General features: G+C 40.3%; 1 protein-coding gene across 9 annotated transcripts in view; it reads left to right on the top strand.

Annotated features, from left to right (window-relative positions):
- The window catches only part of nrf1 (nuclear respiratory factor 1), a 77421-nt gene extending 60293 nt beyond the window's left edge, over window positions 1–17128 (top strand). For 7 of the 9 annotated variants that reach the window (XM_043714016.1, XM_043714017.1, XM_043714015.1 and 4 more), the window contains 2 exons: window positions 2960–3085; window positions 13949–17128. In XM_043714016.1, the coding sequence (XP_043569951.1) occupies window positions 2960–3085; window positions 13949–14121 (299 nt within the window). In that variant the 3' untranslated portion in view covers window positions 14122–17128. The remainder of the gene's footprint in view (window positions 1–2959; window positions 3086–13948) is intronic. The other 2 variants (XM_043714019.1, XM_043714018.1) reach the window with 1 other exon arrangement.
- Window positions 17129–19202: the final 2074 nt, after the last annotated feature.

Genomic DNA, 19202 nt, shown 5'->3' with positions numbered 1-19202 from the left:
GATGTTGCCAGGGTTGGAGGATTTGAGCTATGGGAGAGGCTGAACAGGCTGGGGCTGTTTTCCCTGGAGCGTCGGAGGCTGAGGGGTGACCTTATAGAGGTTTATAAAATTATGAGGGGTATGGATAGGATAAATAGACAAAGTCTTTTCCCTGGGGTCGGGGAGTCCAGAGCTAGAGGGCATAGGTTTAGGGTGAAAGGGGAAAGATATGAAAGAGACCTAAGGGGCATGCAGAGGATGGTACGTGTATGGAATGAGCTGCCAGAGGATGTGGTGGAGGCTGGTACAATTGCAACATTTAAGCGGCATTTGGATGGGTATATGAATAGGAAGGGTTTGGAGGGATATGGGCCGGGTGCTGGCAGGTGGGACTAGATTGGGTTGGGATATCTGGTCGGCATGGACGAGTTGGACCGAAGGGTCTGTTTCCATGCTGTACATCTCTATGACTCTATCTAATTTTGGTTTGTTGAGCAAATTTAATTACTCCACCTTTAGTAGTCATGCTTTTAGTTGTCTAGACTGTAAGTACTGGAAGTCCCCTCCATACACTTCTCTGATCTAAGACATTCCTTCAAGCTTCCCACTTTGACCAAGATTTGGATCATCTTACCTAGCTTCTTTATTTAACAAGTTAAGGTTCACCAACTTTCAACTAGTGCTCAATGGACAGTGGATGTTGGTTTGGTTAAGATTTTTACTCCAGTGTGACACTGTTTAGCATTGTCAGTCAATAAAAGTAGGCAAAAAGGTTGGTGTCTTCATGGTTTGTAGGGCTCAGTAACATTAGAATGCACCCTCTCTCCAAACACCTGTCCCCACTCTTGAAGGGCTCCTGTTATGTAGGTACCTTTTCCAGTTAGCTGTTCATACTTCAGGCTGTTAGGCCGGGGAGGGAATTATCTTCCTATCTTTCATTCAAAAAACACACAAAGGCTTGAGAAATCCTGACACCAGCAATTCAATACTGCGTCAAACCTGAGGCTGTACTTACTGACTTGTTTAACCTTCACAGTGTTCTGGGCACTGACTTTAGACATGAGGGCAATGAGAACACCCAAAGAGCAAACTGCTCTTAACTTAAGCTTTGATCTTTATTTTCTGTGTCTTCCACAAAGTCTCCTTGCTATGCATGCACATGGATGTATGTGTGCTTGAGCATGTTTTCATGTCTGTGTAACCTGTTTAATTCTCCATTCTGTGCTGGTGACCTCTAATATGGAATGTTGAACTGTGTGTTCATTGGGATTGCAATTCTCTAGCTACAGATTGTTACCAGAGGTTCGTGTAAAGAAACCAGCTTGATGCAACAATGCATCTACCAACCTGACTCAATGTCAGCCACATGTCACGTGGCAGAGTGGTGATGTCACATGGACTGAAACCCAGTTCTTTCCGGGTGTGATTTTTTTTCAGTTGATGATGCATTTGTCTTTTGAGCAGCCGCAGAACTGTATATCTGATTTCAGTTCCAGCGCCGGTTTTGTTGAAACTTGATCTCCAACCTCTTCAGTGAGTTGAAATACTCATACAGTGTAGAATAGTTCAGCCCCACACAAGGTCAGTTGAGGAAAAAATAACATTAGTAACCAAATGAGTTGGTAACCTCGGCCCAAAAAGTAGTTATAATGTGCATGTGTGTTGGAGTTGGTAATTTGCCACATTAGGTGAAGAGCTATCATACAGTATGCGATCCATGTTAAAAAGTATTGGAAACATTAACTAAATAAGATGGCCACACCAGCTTGGATTATATAATCCTAGCCATTACAGGATAGAAGGAATGAAAGCAAAATAAGGAACTGTTTATTGAACAGGCTAAAAACTGCAAAAGTTTAAAAATAACATTCTGGCCTCTCCACCCCTCCCCACTCTGTTTTTCTGAGCTATGCATAGAAGGCTCACACTGGCCTGAGCAGCTCCTGACAGCTTGCCTTGTTCTAAGCGGCTCACGTGACCACAGTAATCTGCAGCCTGTAATCACCAGCACAGGAGCAGCAAAACAAATCGCCCCTTTGTGTCACACTGTAGATACTCTGCTTGAAACCCCCACTCTGGCCTTCTCTTCGGTTTCCCCTTAGCTCAGCAGAATAAAACCAGTTGCATCAGTTAGCTGTGTTTTTGTTAAAAGAAGATTCCAAAAAGCCCTCTTTCTGATGGATCAGTGAGTTTATCCATTGCAGAATTGAGCCAGGAACATTCCAGTTTGATTCTCAATCTAAGTTACCTGCTGTCAAGTCAGCAAGATGCTAAGGGTATTATAGTGAGATCAGTATTCCACATTTAGGGAGAAGCAACTCACCAATGCTTCTATCTCCATAATCTGCTGAGAGCAACCCCCACACACTGGCGGCATGTGTGCTAGAGGGTTATTGGGTGTGGATGGCTTCTATTGTTGAATGGACTGGCCATTCTTATTGGTTGGATGCACATGGTCACTTGGCTGAAATGCCTCTCCTCAGAAAACCTCTTTTCAAATGGAGAAGAAATAATATTAATGTCAATGTTAATGAAATATGTCAATCTGGTCATTGTGATGGATAAACAAGGAGTGCCTGGCCCTTTCTAGATATTTGCTGAATGCATGTGGGCATGGTTTGGAGGCTTTAATGAGCCACTTGAAGTCATCTACTAGGAGACAACAGCTTGAATTTATATAGTGCCTGTAAATTAGGAAAATGCCCCAAGATCCTTCATTGCTTTATTATCAAACAAAATTTGAGCTACATAGGGATAAATTAGGAAACATGACCAAATTCAGAGAGGTAGGTTTTAAGAAGCAACTTAAAGGAGGAGAGAAGTCGAGGTTTGAGGAGGCAATTCCAGAGCTTAATGTTTAGGCAGCTGAAGGCACAGAGTGCTGAACATTGGGGGTGCTTGTGCTAGTGCTGCTGCTTTCAGATTGCGTGTGTCAGTGCCATTTCCATCATATTCCCCTCTCGTATTTTGCAATTCACAGTGGCCTTGTACGTTCCTGTAAAGGTTGCCGCTCCTTCCCAGTTGACCGCTGTCTGCCGCAGTACCACGGGCAGCAATCAACAGAAAGCCCCTGAGTGCAACAAACCGGATCGAGAAATCAGTGTTGGTAAAGATTCAAACCTGTGATCTTTAGTTTATTTTAAAATTTCTGAATATAAGAGGGCCCAGTCTGCATGGTATCACCCAGGTCACAGAAAGTGCATAATACAGGAAAGTGCCAACCATGAAAAGGGGGAAAGAGACTGAATATTGGTGTGGGTGAAGGTGCCCTGAATAACTTATGAGCACTCCCATAAAAGTCAAAGTTACAGGACTATGCAGAAAGAGCAGGTCGTCAAAAAATGTGTCCAGCTTTTATACAGAGCTTGCACAGACACAGCAAGACAAATTCTGTGTTGTAGGATTCTGCAATACCAAATCATACAATCTGCAACTGAACCCATGGAAGAGGACTCTAGAAAGTTAAATTGCTTCTAAATCTCATGGCCTAGCAAGTAAAGGCATCAATCAGTGTATTACTTGACATCCAATGAGTTAATTGATTTCACTCAAGTCTGTGCTGGAGCAATACAAATCATGTCAGCTTCCTGGACCAAGGAACATAGGCCAACCAGAAAGTCAGAATTCTCCGAAAAGTTTGCCAAACAGAGGAAGCCATTGACCAATCAAATACTATTCTGCTTATTATCCCTCCATAAGATGCAGGAGACGAAGTAGGCTATTCAGCTCTCTCTATCTGGCAAAGTGTGGGTATTTGAGGTGGTTAGGATTGGGCTTAATTGAGACGCCAACTCCAGTCAAGCATCCAACCTGCACACATTGTCAGGTCTAACACATTAAGCATAGACCCCCCTCGGTAATGTACTAAAGGACTACCAGGATCAGTGGAACCATACTACAAATTTTCAAGAAAGGTGGGCGATATAATGAGGGTGAGGGGCAGTTCTGAGAGAAATATTCAACATGCATTCATTTTAAGACAATACATAGGACTTGTGAGATTATTCCTTATGTGACCATTGCATGAAAATTAGAGGAGTAGAGGTTGATTGCAAAAAAAAAAGTACCAGTTGCATTAAGACAGATTTTTCATCCATCTGTACATCTGAATATAATTCTAAATAGAGCCAAGTGATCAAGAGTGACAGATTTCATGTAAAAAAAATGAAGGCGATTAGCAGAGGAGTAATTATTGTAATCGACTCGTGTGCAGATTGTGGTGCCTGGTAATCTATTACAGGGCAGCTTCTGCTGGCCATATTTTAAGATATAGGATAATGAGCTTTAGAGCAGAAACAGCTGAGAGAGGCCATTCGCAACAATTGGTCCACAGCCTCACAGCAAGGGGCCATAAACTAAGCTAGCACCTGAACTGTTGTCACTCAATATATAATAACGTGTAATGCTTGGATGTATGAAATGTTTAAGTATATATAAATAGTTATCTCCACCAAATAATCTGATATGTTTAATGAGGCACATTTATGATCAGTAATGAGCCCGTCCAGTGCATTTCTTTATTTTGATTGTCTTGGCAGCTATACCTTCCTTGCAGCACAGTAATGCTGTTGGTGATGTTAATGGACTAGTAATCCAGAGACCTGGGTAATAACTCAGAAAATTACAGTTCACATCTCCATGTAGGATCTTGACAATTTCAATTCGGCTTTTTTAAAAAATGATTTTTTTAAAACCTCAGTATAAAGTAACCATGAAGCTTTAATATTGTTGCAAAAACCAACTGAACCAATGTGCTTTAGGAAGAAAATTCACTGTCCTTGTGACTCCAGATGATTCAATGGTTGACAGCTAATTGCCCTCTGAAGGGTCTAGGAAGCCCCTCATATATTAAGCAGCTGCAAAGGGTCAAAAGAAGCCCACCACAACCTCCTGAAGGTAAATAGGGATAGGGAGTAAATTCTGATTTTGCGGGCAACATCCACCTTCCAGGAATTATGTTCATTAAATCCCATATTCTGTGAATTCATTTTCCTTTCAATCACTTTATGCCATTATAAACTCACTTTTAAAGACTTGGGCACCTTAACCCATTAATTCAATCCTCATCTATGATTTATCCATGCTTTTCCATTTAATGTTATTTTCTCAACTCTTTCTCCCCCTCACCACTAAATTTCTTATTAAGACTGCTTTTTCCTAAATATTTTTTCATTACCAAATTTGTGAGGTTTTGTTGGAGACAGCTCAAGGTTTATGTCGGAAGTGCTTTACCTCATTGGTGCTGCCACTCAATAGCAGAGAGATTGAAAACCCTTTGAATTGACTTGAATCTTAGCCTCAACTCTTAGAGAAATGTATGAATTCTCTGCATGTGTGAACGCCATGTAAGAGCTGTCAGGTTTTGGAAATACAACCAGATGTTGGGGCTCTGCAGTCAAATGTAGGACTATACTTCTTGTCACAGCTCGCACATGATGAACAATCCCTTCAGTTAGATATGGAATGCAGTTCTAGTCTGCCCTAGTAATGTGCATGACCACCAACCTCAAATGAGCACCCAATCTGAATTGTGACAATTTCCATTTCCTGGTTTATCATCCAGAGTTCACACCCAGTAGGAGTTGTAATCAGACAGTACCACCCTCATTTCACATAAATGGTTTATAAGCAACCTGGGCCAAATTTAAATTCAATTCCAGCATCGAAAGGTTATTGTTCACCTGAGTTATTATGTTTGATTTTATTCTCCTTTTATTACTCAACTTTGACAGCTATTCTATGTTGTAGCACTAACTGCAAGGCTGAAATTCCCTCTATCGGAAAGATGTTGTGAAACGTGAAAGGGTTCAGAAAAGATTTACAAGGATGTTGCCAGGGTTGGAGGATCTGAGCTACAGGGAGAGGCTGAACATGCTGGGGCTGTTTTCCCTGGAGCGTTGGAGGCTGAGGGGTGACCTTATAGAGGTTTACAAAATTATGAGGGGCATGGATAGGATAAATAGACAAAGTCTTTTCCCTGGGGTTGGGGAATCCAGAACTAGAGGACATAGGTTTAGGGTGAGAGGGGAAAGATATAAAAGAGACCTAAGGGGCAACTTCTTCACACAGAAGGTGGTATGTGTATGGAATGAGCTGCCAGAGGATGTGGTGGAGGCTGGTACAATTGCAACATTTAAGAGGCATTTGGATGGGTATATGAATAGGAAGGGTTTGGAGGGATATGGGCTGGGTGCTGGCAGGTGGGACTAGATTGGATTGTGATATCTGGTCGGCATGGATGGGTTGGACCGAAGGGTCTGTTTCCGTGCTGTACATCTCTATGACTCTATGTCAGTCCCAGCCTCAGAAGATGAGTCTCCACTGCACCAGTATAAATATAACCTTTCAATGTTGCTTACTAGTCATTCTCCATTTGTAAGATTCTTCATACATTATGGAGACTTTTCTTGAAGAAAACTTCTTTCAGCATGTCCTGCGTTGCAGGCCATTTTAAGAGATTAGAAGTGCAATTTTAAAGGGGTCGAAGAACAAAGAGACCTGTGGGTGTTTGTGCGCAAACATTTGAAGTCAGCAGGACAGATTAATAAAACAATGAAAGTACATGAGATCTTGTATTTTCTAATTAAAGATGCAGAATGTAAGAAGTTAGGCTAAATCTCTACAAAACACATGTCTACTGGAGTGCTGTGTCCAGTTTGGAAGAAAAGTTACGTAGTGAGTGGATAGGGTTTAGAATGTTCTGCCTGATAGGGTGAAGAATAGGTATAGTCGCCATAGTCTCAAAGATGTACAAGTCTGCTCTCTCATGAGAGAAAGAGAGACAAGTAGTGAAGGTCAACACACCAAAAGCAAGGCGGGAGGTTGAGAAGGTATAGTAACTTAAGCTGTTGTGCGAATTGAACACAAGCTGTTGGCGTCATTGCATCATAAACCAGCCATCCAGCTGAATCCCAGGTTGTAGTCATGGGGGATAAAAACAAAGGAAGAAAGATTGCGAGAATGTGGAAATTATTGGATTTCTCTTTGAAAGAACTAGAAGCAAGCTCTATGGGTTACCTAGCCTTTTTGCTGTGCTGTACTGCTTTTGATTCCATTAAATGATGGGACAACATAAAAATCTCACCCAGAAAAGCAAACAGGCAACTGAGGCTGTTGAGGTTCCTCCAAGCTGTGCACATATACATGAAGAGACAGTTTTGATGCTGACAATTACAGAATTGCCTAACATTTTATTGTAACAATGGTTCTATGGGTTAGAGAGAGTTTTTTTTTAATTTGAAACAAAGATTTTCATCTCATTATCTTTGCTGTGAAGTATTGTCTCTTACTAAAAGCATCAAAATTGACAGATTTCTTTTCAATGTCACTGTAGGACCTTTAAACCTGAATTCCGTTCTGCCAGAGGTTCATGAACTACAGTTAGGAGGAGTGATTCCAAAATATTTCTTTGCCGTATCCTAAGATTTCAGAGGCCAATTGTAAAGCGTCCTCCTGTTGCTGTAGCTGAGACAAGCTGAGTTTTGGAGTGTAGAGCCAGTAACGCACACATTCTATGAACAAATAAAACTTGCTAATCACTGCCATAACCACCTAAGCTGTAGCAAACAGCTTCTTTTTCTATTAGCAGTCTGTATCTGACCCAACTGGCCAGATACAAATTTCAAATAATGGCCAAACTGGTTAATGCATCAAGGAACTGAGTTGCTGAAATGAATTCCCCACTGTGTGGAGATAACTGATCCCAGCCCAGGTGGTGGTGGGTGAGAGTACTATCGTTAGCCTGATGCCCTTTGAGCTGTGCAGAGAGAGACTAACTGGGGGTTTATTTTGTATCTGCTTTGTGCCTTGTCAATAACGATAGCATTTGATGGGACAAAATTTACCCAGTGGTAGGTTCTTGAGCTGTACCCCAACAAATGTCTTAACAGCAGGGAGGAGGCAAGATGTGACTGCGAAAGTCGGTGGGGAAAGGAAGGGACGGAAGACTTCACATGAAAAGATTTTTCTTGTATTGAACTACTAATCAACAGTAAGTGATTTATTCAGCTCCCTGCTGTGTGTGCAGTGCACTAGAGAAGCTTAAATAGAAAATCTCACTCTAGGATAGCAGCTACAGTCCAATCTACTTATTTCCAAATCTGATATCATACAAAAAGCTTCCTAATGAAGAACATCTTTCCCAAAGGCCCAATTTGCTCCGAATATAGGCCAGGTACTGATATCAATTCAACTGATTGGCTGTTAAAAGTGGGTTTCAGTACTGACAATCAACAACTAGAAAGGAAAATGTCAGCCTGATCTGCTTTGTGATTACTAACCAGTGGTTCAGTTAAAAACTGTGCAGATGTGTGCAGAACCAAATATTAGATAAAAATAGGCTGGACTGTTCCCACAGTCAAATAGTTTGCTATTACTTATTGTTTAGGCTTTATTGAGTAAAATGGTCACACGCCTTGTGAAAAGGGCACCCACTGAATACGAAACCAGACACCAAGCAGAAATAATGTTAAGAAAGAAGTGAAATTAAATCCATTCTGATTTCAAATTTACCCAAGTCTCTCCCATCTCCCTCTCGTGATTGGTCTCACCCACTGTCTTGTTAAGAAGTGTCTCGTGACTTCTGAAGAGGATTTGTTGCTGAGCATTGTTATTGTGTGATTGGGTTTAATAAGAATGCTATGTTCAAGTCAATTTTGTAGACGACTAATGAGTGTGGATTGTGACTAGAGACATAGCAGTCCTTTGCTATTCACAGTCACAAGCTGATATATTTCAACACTTCTTGGGGGCAGTTGGCCAAAGCTGCTCTTCACATTGAGGATTCTAAACCTTGTGGCTGCAAATTTAAAATGCAGTGAGGAAATTATCCTTTTATGCAAAGCATGGATAATTGGCAGATATTCTGCTACAAGGTATTATTGAAGCGAATAACATGGTGCATTGAAGGGAAAATTAGATGAACACATGAGGGAGAAAGGAATCGAAGCATATTCTGATAGGGTTGGGTGATGTAAGTAGGAGGAGGTTCATCTTGAGCATAAATCCTGCCATAACCATTTGGGCCAAAAAGTCTGTTTCTGTGCTGAACATACTCAACAGTTCATGGAATTTCACTTTACCATGATTGTGATTTCTACTTATAAGTAATCCTTTATGGTATTAACTGCTAAAGGTAACTATCTGGCTCATCATTCACTGTCATCAGCTCATTCGCAATGTAAAATGAAATGTACCATGTCTGGAAGTAACATCTTGCAGTGACTCATCCTCCATTGTGCCCCTTTTTAAGTAATCCAAGAAACTCAAAGGAGGCATTTTGCCAATTGTGCTTGTGCTGACTCTTCGATGGAGCAATCATGCTTTGCCCCACATTCTTGCTTTTGTCTGTAACCCTGCAAGTTCCTCTTCCTCAAGCAACTGCTCAAGTCCTTTCAAAATTATTATGAAATCAGTGTCCACCATCTTCTCAGATAAAGTTTGAGATCCCAGCAATTCTGTGTGAAAATACTGCTCCACATCTTCCCTCTACACATTTACCAATAATTTTAAATCTCCGAAATCTGGTCTTTGACCCACTTGCCATTAGGAATAGATGTTTCTCTATCCACTTTATCAAGTAACCTCATCATCTTGAAAAACCTCTTTATAATTTTCTCTGTTCCAAGGTTACAATCCTAAAGTTTCCAATCTCTCCTCAACATGATATCCCCTTCCCTGGAAAGGCACCTGTGTATGATTCCAAATAGCTAATATGTTTCCTGAGGTGTGGTGCCAAGAATTGTTACAAGTTATTGTATAAGTCCTTTTTCTCTCTGTTGTCCCATGAGATGTAGGCCAGAGGTGCCAACTTGGCATGGAGTGTGCAATCTCTGGGCAGCCAGTGACAGGTGTATGATACCCCCTGCCGTCCAAATCATGCTTTCAGTACGCAAGTGTCTATTAATAGCCTGTAGTTTTAGATCCTCTTCATTTCTTTTGAGTGCTTTGATTTGGTTGTATGTTGCAGGGGGGTGGGGAGAATGAGGGAGCTTTATATTTTTTGATATAATTTGAAAGCTTGTCAGCCGATGTCAGGGTGAAGATGTAAAGATTAGCTTAATTAGAGGTTGGTACTAGACATAGAGACATGAGTACCAAAGAAAAGCCTCCGTCTGTTTACAAATTAATCATCAATTATATAACCAGTAGGATTAACTCTACTTTGCTAAATCATTCAGATGCCTAAGTCCCTTGAATCTTTCAGCCTAAATTTAAAAAAAAGCCTTGGCACAGGAAGGCCCAGCAGACCTGGCTCAGCTGCAGAGGGTCAGCTAATGTTATTAAATGGGGAAAGATTTTTAAATGTTGGAGTTTTAGCTCTTTACCTTGTTTTCCTTATGTTTGCCACATTAGCACCCCTGTGGTAGTCCAACAAGCAAAAATCAAGTTTTTACATTTGTACAGCATCTTTCACAACTTCCAACAACCCAAGTGTTCTGGCCAATTAAATACTTTGAGGAGCTGAACCACACAATAGAGCATGATCCCAGGCTCAGTTTTAACTCTGTGTTGGGTGTTATATGAGGGGACTCTCAGCTGAGTTTGACAGGCGAATATAGAAAAATCATCCATGTTTCCATCTGTCCTGCTCCTCTCCTCACCTCCTGAGACATCAACTCTGTGTTAGTGTACCATCTCCATGGCCGCTTCTCTCCAACCCCTCAACCAACCTTCTATTTGTTATGTTTCATTCTTCACAGTGAATGTCAGCAGGCAGCTGATGTTGTTGAGTTTTCTGCTGAACTTAGTACTGCCCTTGTCTAGACTTATAGTCAATCTTTCAACAGGCGCAGGGGTAATTTTCCATCCTCCCTAACCCAGAGACACTGAGACCAATTGTAACACATGTGCTGAATCCATTTAACCCAAAACAGACGAGGCTTCAAATTCACCAAAACTGCAATCAAGACCAAGTCAACTAACATTTCTCAACCTTATTTTACAATGGAAGAACACTTCCTCTGTTCATCCTCAGCATGAAGAAATTGTAATCGACGTAGACAACAGAGGATATTTTCCTTTTGTATTTGGGTCCAGTATGTTGTCTTTGAAAGATTCAATTTAACTATGATCAAATAGAATGGTGGAACAGACCCAAGGAGGTGAATAACCTCTTCAGGTTACTAGCTGTATAATAGGAGACAAGCAGAGAGATTGTGACCAACGTATCCCTCCCTCCATCCTTGTACTTTCCTAATAGCTGTGGGTGAAGAAGGGGTCCATTCAACCCATCAAGGTTACTTCAGCATTCAGTAAGATCACAGCTGATCTCTTAATCTTCAACTCCATTTTCCAGTCTTTTCCCAATAACTCTTGAATCACATACTGGTCAAAAAGTCTGTGTCAACCTTGAATATACTTAATGACTCAGCTTCTATAGCCAAATGCCCTTACTCTAAGATTGTGCACTATGCTTCTAGGCTCTTCCACAAAGGGCTACAACTTATAGCATCTACCCTGTCAATACCCCAAATAATCTTGTCTATTACAATAAGGTTGCTGCTCATTGTTCTAAACACCAATTATTACAGACCCTACCTACTCAACATCTGCTCATAAGGAAATCCATCTATACCTGGGATCAACCTAGTAAACCTTCTCTGGACTACCTCCAATGCTAGTATATTTTTCCTTAGTAAGTAACTTTATGTAGTACCTAATTGCACTCGTTTTGGAAATCTAAGTATATTATGTCTACAGGTTCCCCTTTATCTGCCCTGCTTGTTACCTCCTCAAAGAATTCTAATAAGATTGTGGGTATGATTTCCCTTTTCTAAAGCCATGCATACTCTGCTTAAGTTTAGTTTTATTCCTATTTCTTATTTATATTTTTATTCCTATTCCTTAATTATATTTCTATTCTGCAATTACAATGGCAAGTAAGAGGCAAATTGGCTGTTATTTACCTGCTTTTTGTTACCCTCCCTGTTTGAAAAAGAGTTTGACATTGGCAGTTTTCCAATCTTCTGATTCCAATTTTCTGGAACCTAAGGGTGCTTGGAAGATCACTAGCAGTGCAGTCACTATCTCTGCAGCAACTTCCTTTAATATTCTGGGATGCAAACGATCAGGTCCAGGAGATCAATTGGGCCTTGGGCCCCAGTAGTCTCCCTGTTCCTTTTTGTCTAATAATAGTTATTGTATTTATTTCCTCTCGCATATCTGTCCTGTGAATATTAATATTTTTGAAAAGCTTTCAAATCTTCTACCATGAAGACCAATTCAAAGTATTTATGCAACTCCTCTGCCATTTCCTGGTTCCTCATTATTATTTCCCAGCCTCATTCTTTAAGGGGTCTGTGTTCACTTTGACCCCTCTCTTTCTTTCCAAATGTTTAAAGAGCGACCTACAGTCTGCTCTGATATTATTTGCTATTTTACCCTCAGAATTCATTTTCTTCCTTTTTATGTTTTTACTAGTCTTTTCTTGGCTTTGTAAACATTCCCAGTCCTCTGGTTTATCTCTAATTTTGGCCGCATTGTATGTTTTTGCTTTTATTTTGATATTATCCTTAGTTAACCATGGTTAGTTCATCCTCCCCCTGTATTTCTTATTCCCTCCATAGTTCTCTGTTTTTCAAGGGGAGAAAGCCATGTACTGATTCAAAATTAAAAAGCATCCAATAAGGCTGCTTTCTTTCCTTCTTCCCAAGGGTCACTTATACTAAATTCCCAGTAAAAGCCATTACACTACATTATTTAGTTTGGAAGCCATGACGTGGAGGTGCCAGTGTTGGACTGGAGTGGACAAAGTCAGAACGTACATGACACCAGGTTATAGTCCAATAGGTTTATTTGAAATCATAAGCTTTCAGAACATAGCCCCTTTGTCAAGTGAAATGACATCAACTATGCTCAAATGAAGGAACTATGCTCAAAAAGCTTGTGATTTCAAATAAACCTGTTGGACTATAACCTGGTGTTGTGTGACTTCTGACATAATTTGGAAGGTAATTGGATAGTGCACAAGATTCCTGAAGAAGGGCTTATGCCCGAAACGTCGATTCTCCTATTCCTTGGATGCTGCCTGACCTGCTGCGCTTTTCCAGCAACACATTTTCAGCTCTGATCTCCAGCATCTGCAGCCCTCACTTTCTCTCTAGTGCACAAGATAGAAAATATCCCAGAATACTTCGCAGAAAGGAACAAGGCACCAAACAGAAATGGAGAAATTGGAGATGGTCACAGGCAGAGAGAGTTTGTAGCATGCAGGATTTCAGGGAGAGACACCAATCAAGATGACTGAAAATGCCACCATTACAGTTGGATATCAGATCAGAAGGTGTGACTTGGGATAGAATGCTGGAGGAGAAATAGTGGAGCAAGATTGTGCAGAAAATATTTTGTTGAAAATAGCAATGAAAGGGTGCAGTTGTGACCAAACATTTCATGATCTGATGCTCCTTGTCAGGTGAGGGTTTGAACACGCAAATGTGTGATAAGACTGCAAATATTTATAGTCAAAGTTGATCAGCAGTATTGCTTGGTTACCTTAGGAATCATGAAGTGTCTTTACAGAATTGTTCCTAATGAACTTAAACAGGCTGGTCAGCATCCCCATGATTTTGCAGAGTGGGTTATGAAAAAAGAGGGGCATCATGGGTCTATGAATTGCTTTCTTAATTTGTACTTTGCATTCCTGTAGCTGACTCTCTAACTATGACCATGGTGTGATGTGTCCTTGACTGAGCAGAATTCCAAATAATATTTACTTCAAGCTGCACTTCCCTTGAAGCAACTTTGATTGTTCAGTTGAAGGGAGAGTGGTATTGTGCCTCTCAAAATAAATGTCTTGACCAATGAATCTTAAGACACAACTCGAAAAGTTGTTGGCCTAACTGGAGGTATCTACAGACTGGGCTGCTTTGCCAAAAATGAAATGGTTTGATTGTTGATGAAATAGGAATGATTGTGGCAAAGCTGTCTGTGTCGTTAACTGGCTGACTGTTTCTGTTTCCTTCATTACCAGGCCTGGTGCAGATCCCAGTGAGCATGTACCAGACAGTCGTCACCAGCCTGGCTCAGGGTAACAGACCTGTGCAGGTTGCAATGGCCCCCGTCACTACTCGAATGACAGAAATCCAGTCATCTGCGGTAACCGTGGAGGGGCAAGCTGTCGAGGTGGTGACATTGGAGCAGTGAGGAGACCACCAAAGAAACAAAGCAACTTTTCTGTTCTTCAGAAGTCCAACATTGCAGTACTGCAATCAGGTGTCTAGTGCATTGACAGGTGGCCGTGAAAGTAAAAGTGCCCTATGTGGGTTTAGTGTTGGGGAGAGAAATGATAGAGGACTTCTCTTCTCTTATATTACCCTTGGAGAGATTTCTAGCTCTTGTATTTACTGTTTTATATTGGAAGGGAAGAAAAATCAAACCTATTTGTATAAGTTTCTCTGTATTTATGCACAAAGTGTTTGTGTCTGTCTCTGAAGACTGAGGCCTTGTTTATTAAGGGTCTAGCTTGGAATCTTTATCATTGTGGTTCTAGAGGTTTGGATCAACTCTGGAGGGTTGGTGTTTGGGAGGATAGGGTGTCTGCATTTTCCATTTCAATAAAAATTGGAGCAGGACCTGAACCCCAAACCCTTTAAAAGTTACTACCTGGTTGGTGTGCAGATTTTTACTTTATTGCTCTTTCACTAGTTGTAATATTGCAAGTCAAAGCAGAAGAATGTTATATCCCCATCACTTTAGTAAACAATCTCACCAGCTATGGGGACAGAGAGATACAGAATATCAGCCAGAGTTTCCCCTTCTGATCCCTGTTTGAGCACATTAAGGTACACATACTGTTGAGTGAGGGCAGAACAAAGCTCTGCACTGAATCCCCTCTCACTGAAGTAAGGTGTCAAACGTTAGACAACACAAGTTTGAGCCTTCAGGAGAAGACAATAGAATAAAATCTTCTAGACGTTTAGTGAATTGGAGTGTAAATGTAGTTGGGTCTCATCCCCCACCAAAGCAAACTGGCCCGGGAACCTCTTGAGTACCATCATTAATTTTTAATCATTTTAATTTTTTGCGCATTTTATTTGTTTCCTATTAAATCCACAACCTATGAGTGTAGAAGCTGAGTTCCAGCCATACCTTAGTTCAGTTTGTTGCTGTAAATTATCATAGATCAGGATTACTTTGCCTGTCTTTGGGCATGGGCTTCTGACAGTGGGCAGTGAGATTGGAAATGCAGCAGGGGTGCAGTGAACCACTTTGAAGCTGCAATTCACTCACTTCGTCAGTGTCTACTTAATGAGCAGTCATGAAAGGTTTTTAGAGAATTTGTTTTGCACTAACTTTAAAAAACTTGTGTAATCGTAATGTAACAATAGCAGATGTTGTTAATGTTAGGCAATTCATGTAGTAAAATATCCCAAAGAGTAGAAAGTTGGCTCAGTTTAAAATTAGTGGAGTCTGATGCTTCTGTCCAAATGGAATACTTTCCCCATTGGATGCTTTTCCCATGTTCGGGAAATTTTAAACACATGGTAGGTGTCAATATCATTCAAACCATTTAATTAAATAGTTTTATTCAGCAAGTTAACCTGTGCAAAATTATTGTAAGTACCAGCATTATTCAAAGTTACTTGCATGTAAAAGATATTTTAGATTTTGCATTCATACAGTTTAGTTGAACTGAACCAATTTAAAGACATTCCCAATCTCAGTATTTAATTCTCGGCCTTGTTTCTCCTGGTTTTCCGAAGGAAAACAATTTCTTTTTGGAGTATGAAGAGAACCTAATAATCAAGTAGAGCTCATGAACAAGATTGTCTAAGAGTTAGATGATACTAAAGTTTGGCTTCATTTCATATTATTAAAATGAGGTCATCAAAAGGGCGTAAGAGAGGTTAAAATAGTAACTGGAGGAAGAACAAGAAGCTCTTTCACTCACACCCTAACAAAATGAAATAAAGTTGGCTGGTACTGCAAGTTGTAGATATTGACACCCTTCCCCATTGATGTACCAGTTGCAGTGATTAATTTGCTGTTATAGTTATGTATAAGTGAAGGGAGCTTAATAAAGTTAAAATACTGCAAGACCAGGCGCTCCTTAAACTGCTTCAGTATTCCTTGTCATTGACCTTTCCTGATCTGGTTTACAGCCATGTATCTATCATACACTGCAATGTTGATACTCGGGTTATTTGAGAATATTTGGCCCACCCTTTGTCAAAAATTTGTACTTAATCTAATATGCTTTAATGTTTGTGCCAATATACTTCTTGTATGCTGTTCTTAATTCATCACTTCCACCATCTGTGCCACAGCAGTGCTTCAGCCTAGTATTATACAAATTAAAATCCTATCCAGAGTTTGCAAGGCTGGAAAATCTGCAATGGTACTTTCAGATGCTATTTGCATGTCACCATCGATGATATGGAAGTTTTCTGCAACCACTGTCAAACTTCAGTAAAATCCTGGTGACAACACTGCAATATATTTACTTTCTCCTTTCCTCCTCTGTTGTCCTGTTCAGTCCTATCCAGCAATCTTCCACATTGAGGCAATTGGGAGACTGGATTCTGATTCCTCCATCTGACAAAATGGGTGATGGATAACGCAACAACCACAATAGTATTAGCAAAATACCTTGCAAAAGCTGTTGACATTGGGTGGGTGGGGGTGGGAGGGCAAGGTAATGGGAGCAATTTGGTCTCCACTGAAAATTAATGTGATTCCATGTACTGTGAAAAGAGAGCAAACCAGAATGGATTGGAAGTGCTTCCTCCTTAGGATACTCACAACTTTATATGGGGAGGATTGGAGGGAATATAAAATTACCATGGTCCTCCATACTTTCTGGTTAGTACCATGGACCAATGGATGCGCCAGATGGTGGCCATTGCAAAGAGTGAATCTTCATATAGATATGAATACTGTATATAATAAAGAAAAGTTCTTTTAAGTGCTGAAGGTGAGTACAGGTCTTAAAAGTACTGTGGTTTGTTTGCTACAATATTTAATTCCCCTTGGATACTCTGAAAATGTATTTGAATGAAGACATTTGCATTTGATTTTGTTTTATATGTTGCTTTTTTTTGGTTTGGGAACTGTGGTTTGTTATATAAACACTGTTTCCTTTTTTGGACATAGCGAGCTCATGGTGTGTAATAAAGATGTGAATAATCCTGGTAAGATGGAGGCTGATGGACTTTGCCACTTTTATTACGGCCACGTGATAATCCTTGTAACTTCAATGCAAAGGCAAGGATGGGGGATTTGCTAAAGTACTGGAAGTATTATAACACTGGTAATCAGTGCAAAATGATCACTATTATGACAACTGGACTTATCCATTGGGTGAGAGGACAATATATTTGGTTGTGCATCAGTGAAAGAAGTCTACATTCAGCACATTTGTCCATGAAAGCAAACATTTTCCCTCCTTCTCTCACTCTCTCAATTTCTCTATTCCCACTTAATGACCACTTAACCACTTTCTCCTCCCTTTCTTTCACTGGGTTTTCATTTATTATTCCCATGCCTTCCTCTTCTTCTTTTACCAAACACCCCTCCCCTCCTCCCCCCCCCCCCCCCCCCATTTTTATCCTTTGTACATCATTCGTTCTCCTCTTTTCTCCACATTTCTTTCTTCTCATTTATCTATATCACTCGAGGCGATAATGTGTTGTTTTGATACATACATTTAATACAAGCTGACCAATAAGAGTAGATAATTGGTAAGTATCTTCACATTTATTTGATAAACAAACACACAATCATTTACATCAGGACAAAACTAGGTTTTATTTTCATTCAAGCATGATTTCTTGCCTTTTTATTTCTATTTACAACCAAAATTAAATTGTCACTGCTTCGACTAAGGTTTTAATAGAATTATGAATTGAGATTTTCTTGACTTTGGAGGCCCTCCTCAAATCCACGCTCATCAACCTCCATATGGTTTCTCATGAATTAGGGCCCATGGATATTAAAACTAGCACTTGATTGGCAATTTCATTCACTGAGTACAAGCGATTGGAGTTAGAAAGCAAAGTCAGACTTGGATTTGAAAATGCTTTTTTAACCAGTATGTAGAACTTTGGAAGGCTTTGATTTGCATGTGACCATGATGTACTTGGGCTGGGAGTGCTTCAGGTAATTTGTAAGTGTTGGAAATTGAATAAGTTGTGCTTTCTACCATGTCAACATCCTCTGCAATTACACAAAAATCCTCCTTGAAGTATTGAAAAATTTCTGGAGTTTGAACTCTGCATTGATTCAGGAATAAGATACTTGGAAGACTTAGTGACAGGTTTGTTGACTGGCCCCACACCATGGTGCATTCTTCTTATCGAAGGCATTTTATTGTCTAACCCCCATCTCTGTCAATGGAAATTGGGTTTGATGCTGGAGCACTTTTGCTATCCAAAGACTTAACACATTGAATCACTAGAATAAATCTTTTAAAATCTCAAGACAGAAACCTCAAGAAGTGGAATAAAGGAATTTTCCAGGTTACTTTTTCCTTATTCTTCCTCGGATGTCATTTCATTTTGCCTCACGCAGGAGAGTTTAAGGACAATTGCGAGTTTAGGAATGTCTGGTCACAACACCAACCACCCTGACTGGTACAACTGATGGACCAACTGATCTTATGAACAAGAGTAGACCACTTGGCCCTTCAAAACTGCTCTGCCATTAACTAGGACCGTGGCTACTTTGATTTTGACCTCAACTCATACTCCTGCATACCCCCGATAATCTTTCATCCCTGTGGTAATCAAGCACTATGTATCTCTACCTAAAAATGTTTAAAGATTCTGCATCCACTGCCTTTTGAGGAAATTCTAAAGGCTCTGAATCTCCTGAGATTTTTTCCCCTCATCTCTGTCATACATGGGTAACCCTTTATTTTTAAACTATGATCCATAGTTCTAGATTGTGTACAAGAAGAAATATCCTTTCCATGTCCGCACGGTCAAGTCGCCTTAGGATTTCATATTAATCATAGAAATCCATAGTGTGGACAAAGGCCAATCGTGTCCACACCAACCCTCTGAAGAACATCCACCCAGACCCAACCCCCCACCCTATCCCCGTAATCCTGTATTTCCTATAGCTAATTCACCTAGTCTGTACATCCCTAGACACTATGGCTAATTGGTTTAAGTCAACTTTGACTTTCCAAAGGATACAGGCCTAACCTTCCTAAAGGAAAACCGTTCTTTAAAAGTATTAATTTAGTAATCTTTTGACCTACTTCCAATATATTAACATTCATT

The sequence above is a fragment of the Chiloscyllium plagiosum genome, chromosome 23 (assembly GCF_004010195.1).
Source record: "Chiloscyllium plagiosum isolate BGI_BamShark_2017 chromosome 23, ASM401019v2, whole genome shotgun sequence".
Taxonomy (NCBI): Eukaryota; Metazoa; Chordata; class Chondrichthyes; order Orectolobiformes; family Hemiscylliidae; genus Chiloscyllium; species Chiloscyllium plagiosum.
Note: the sequence above shows the minus strand (reverse complement) of the source record. Positions and strands in the feature narration are given on the sequence as shown.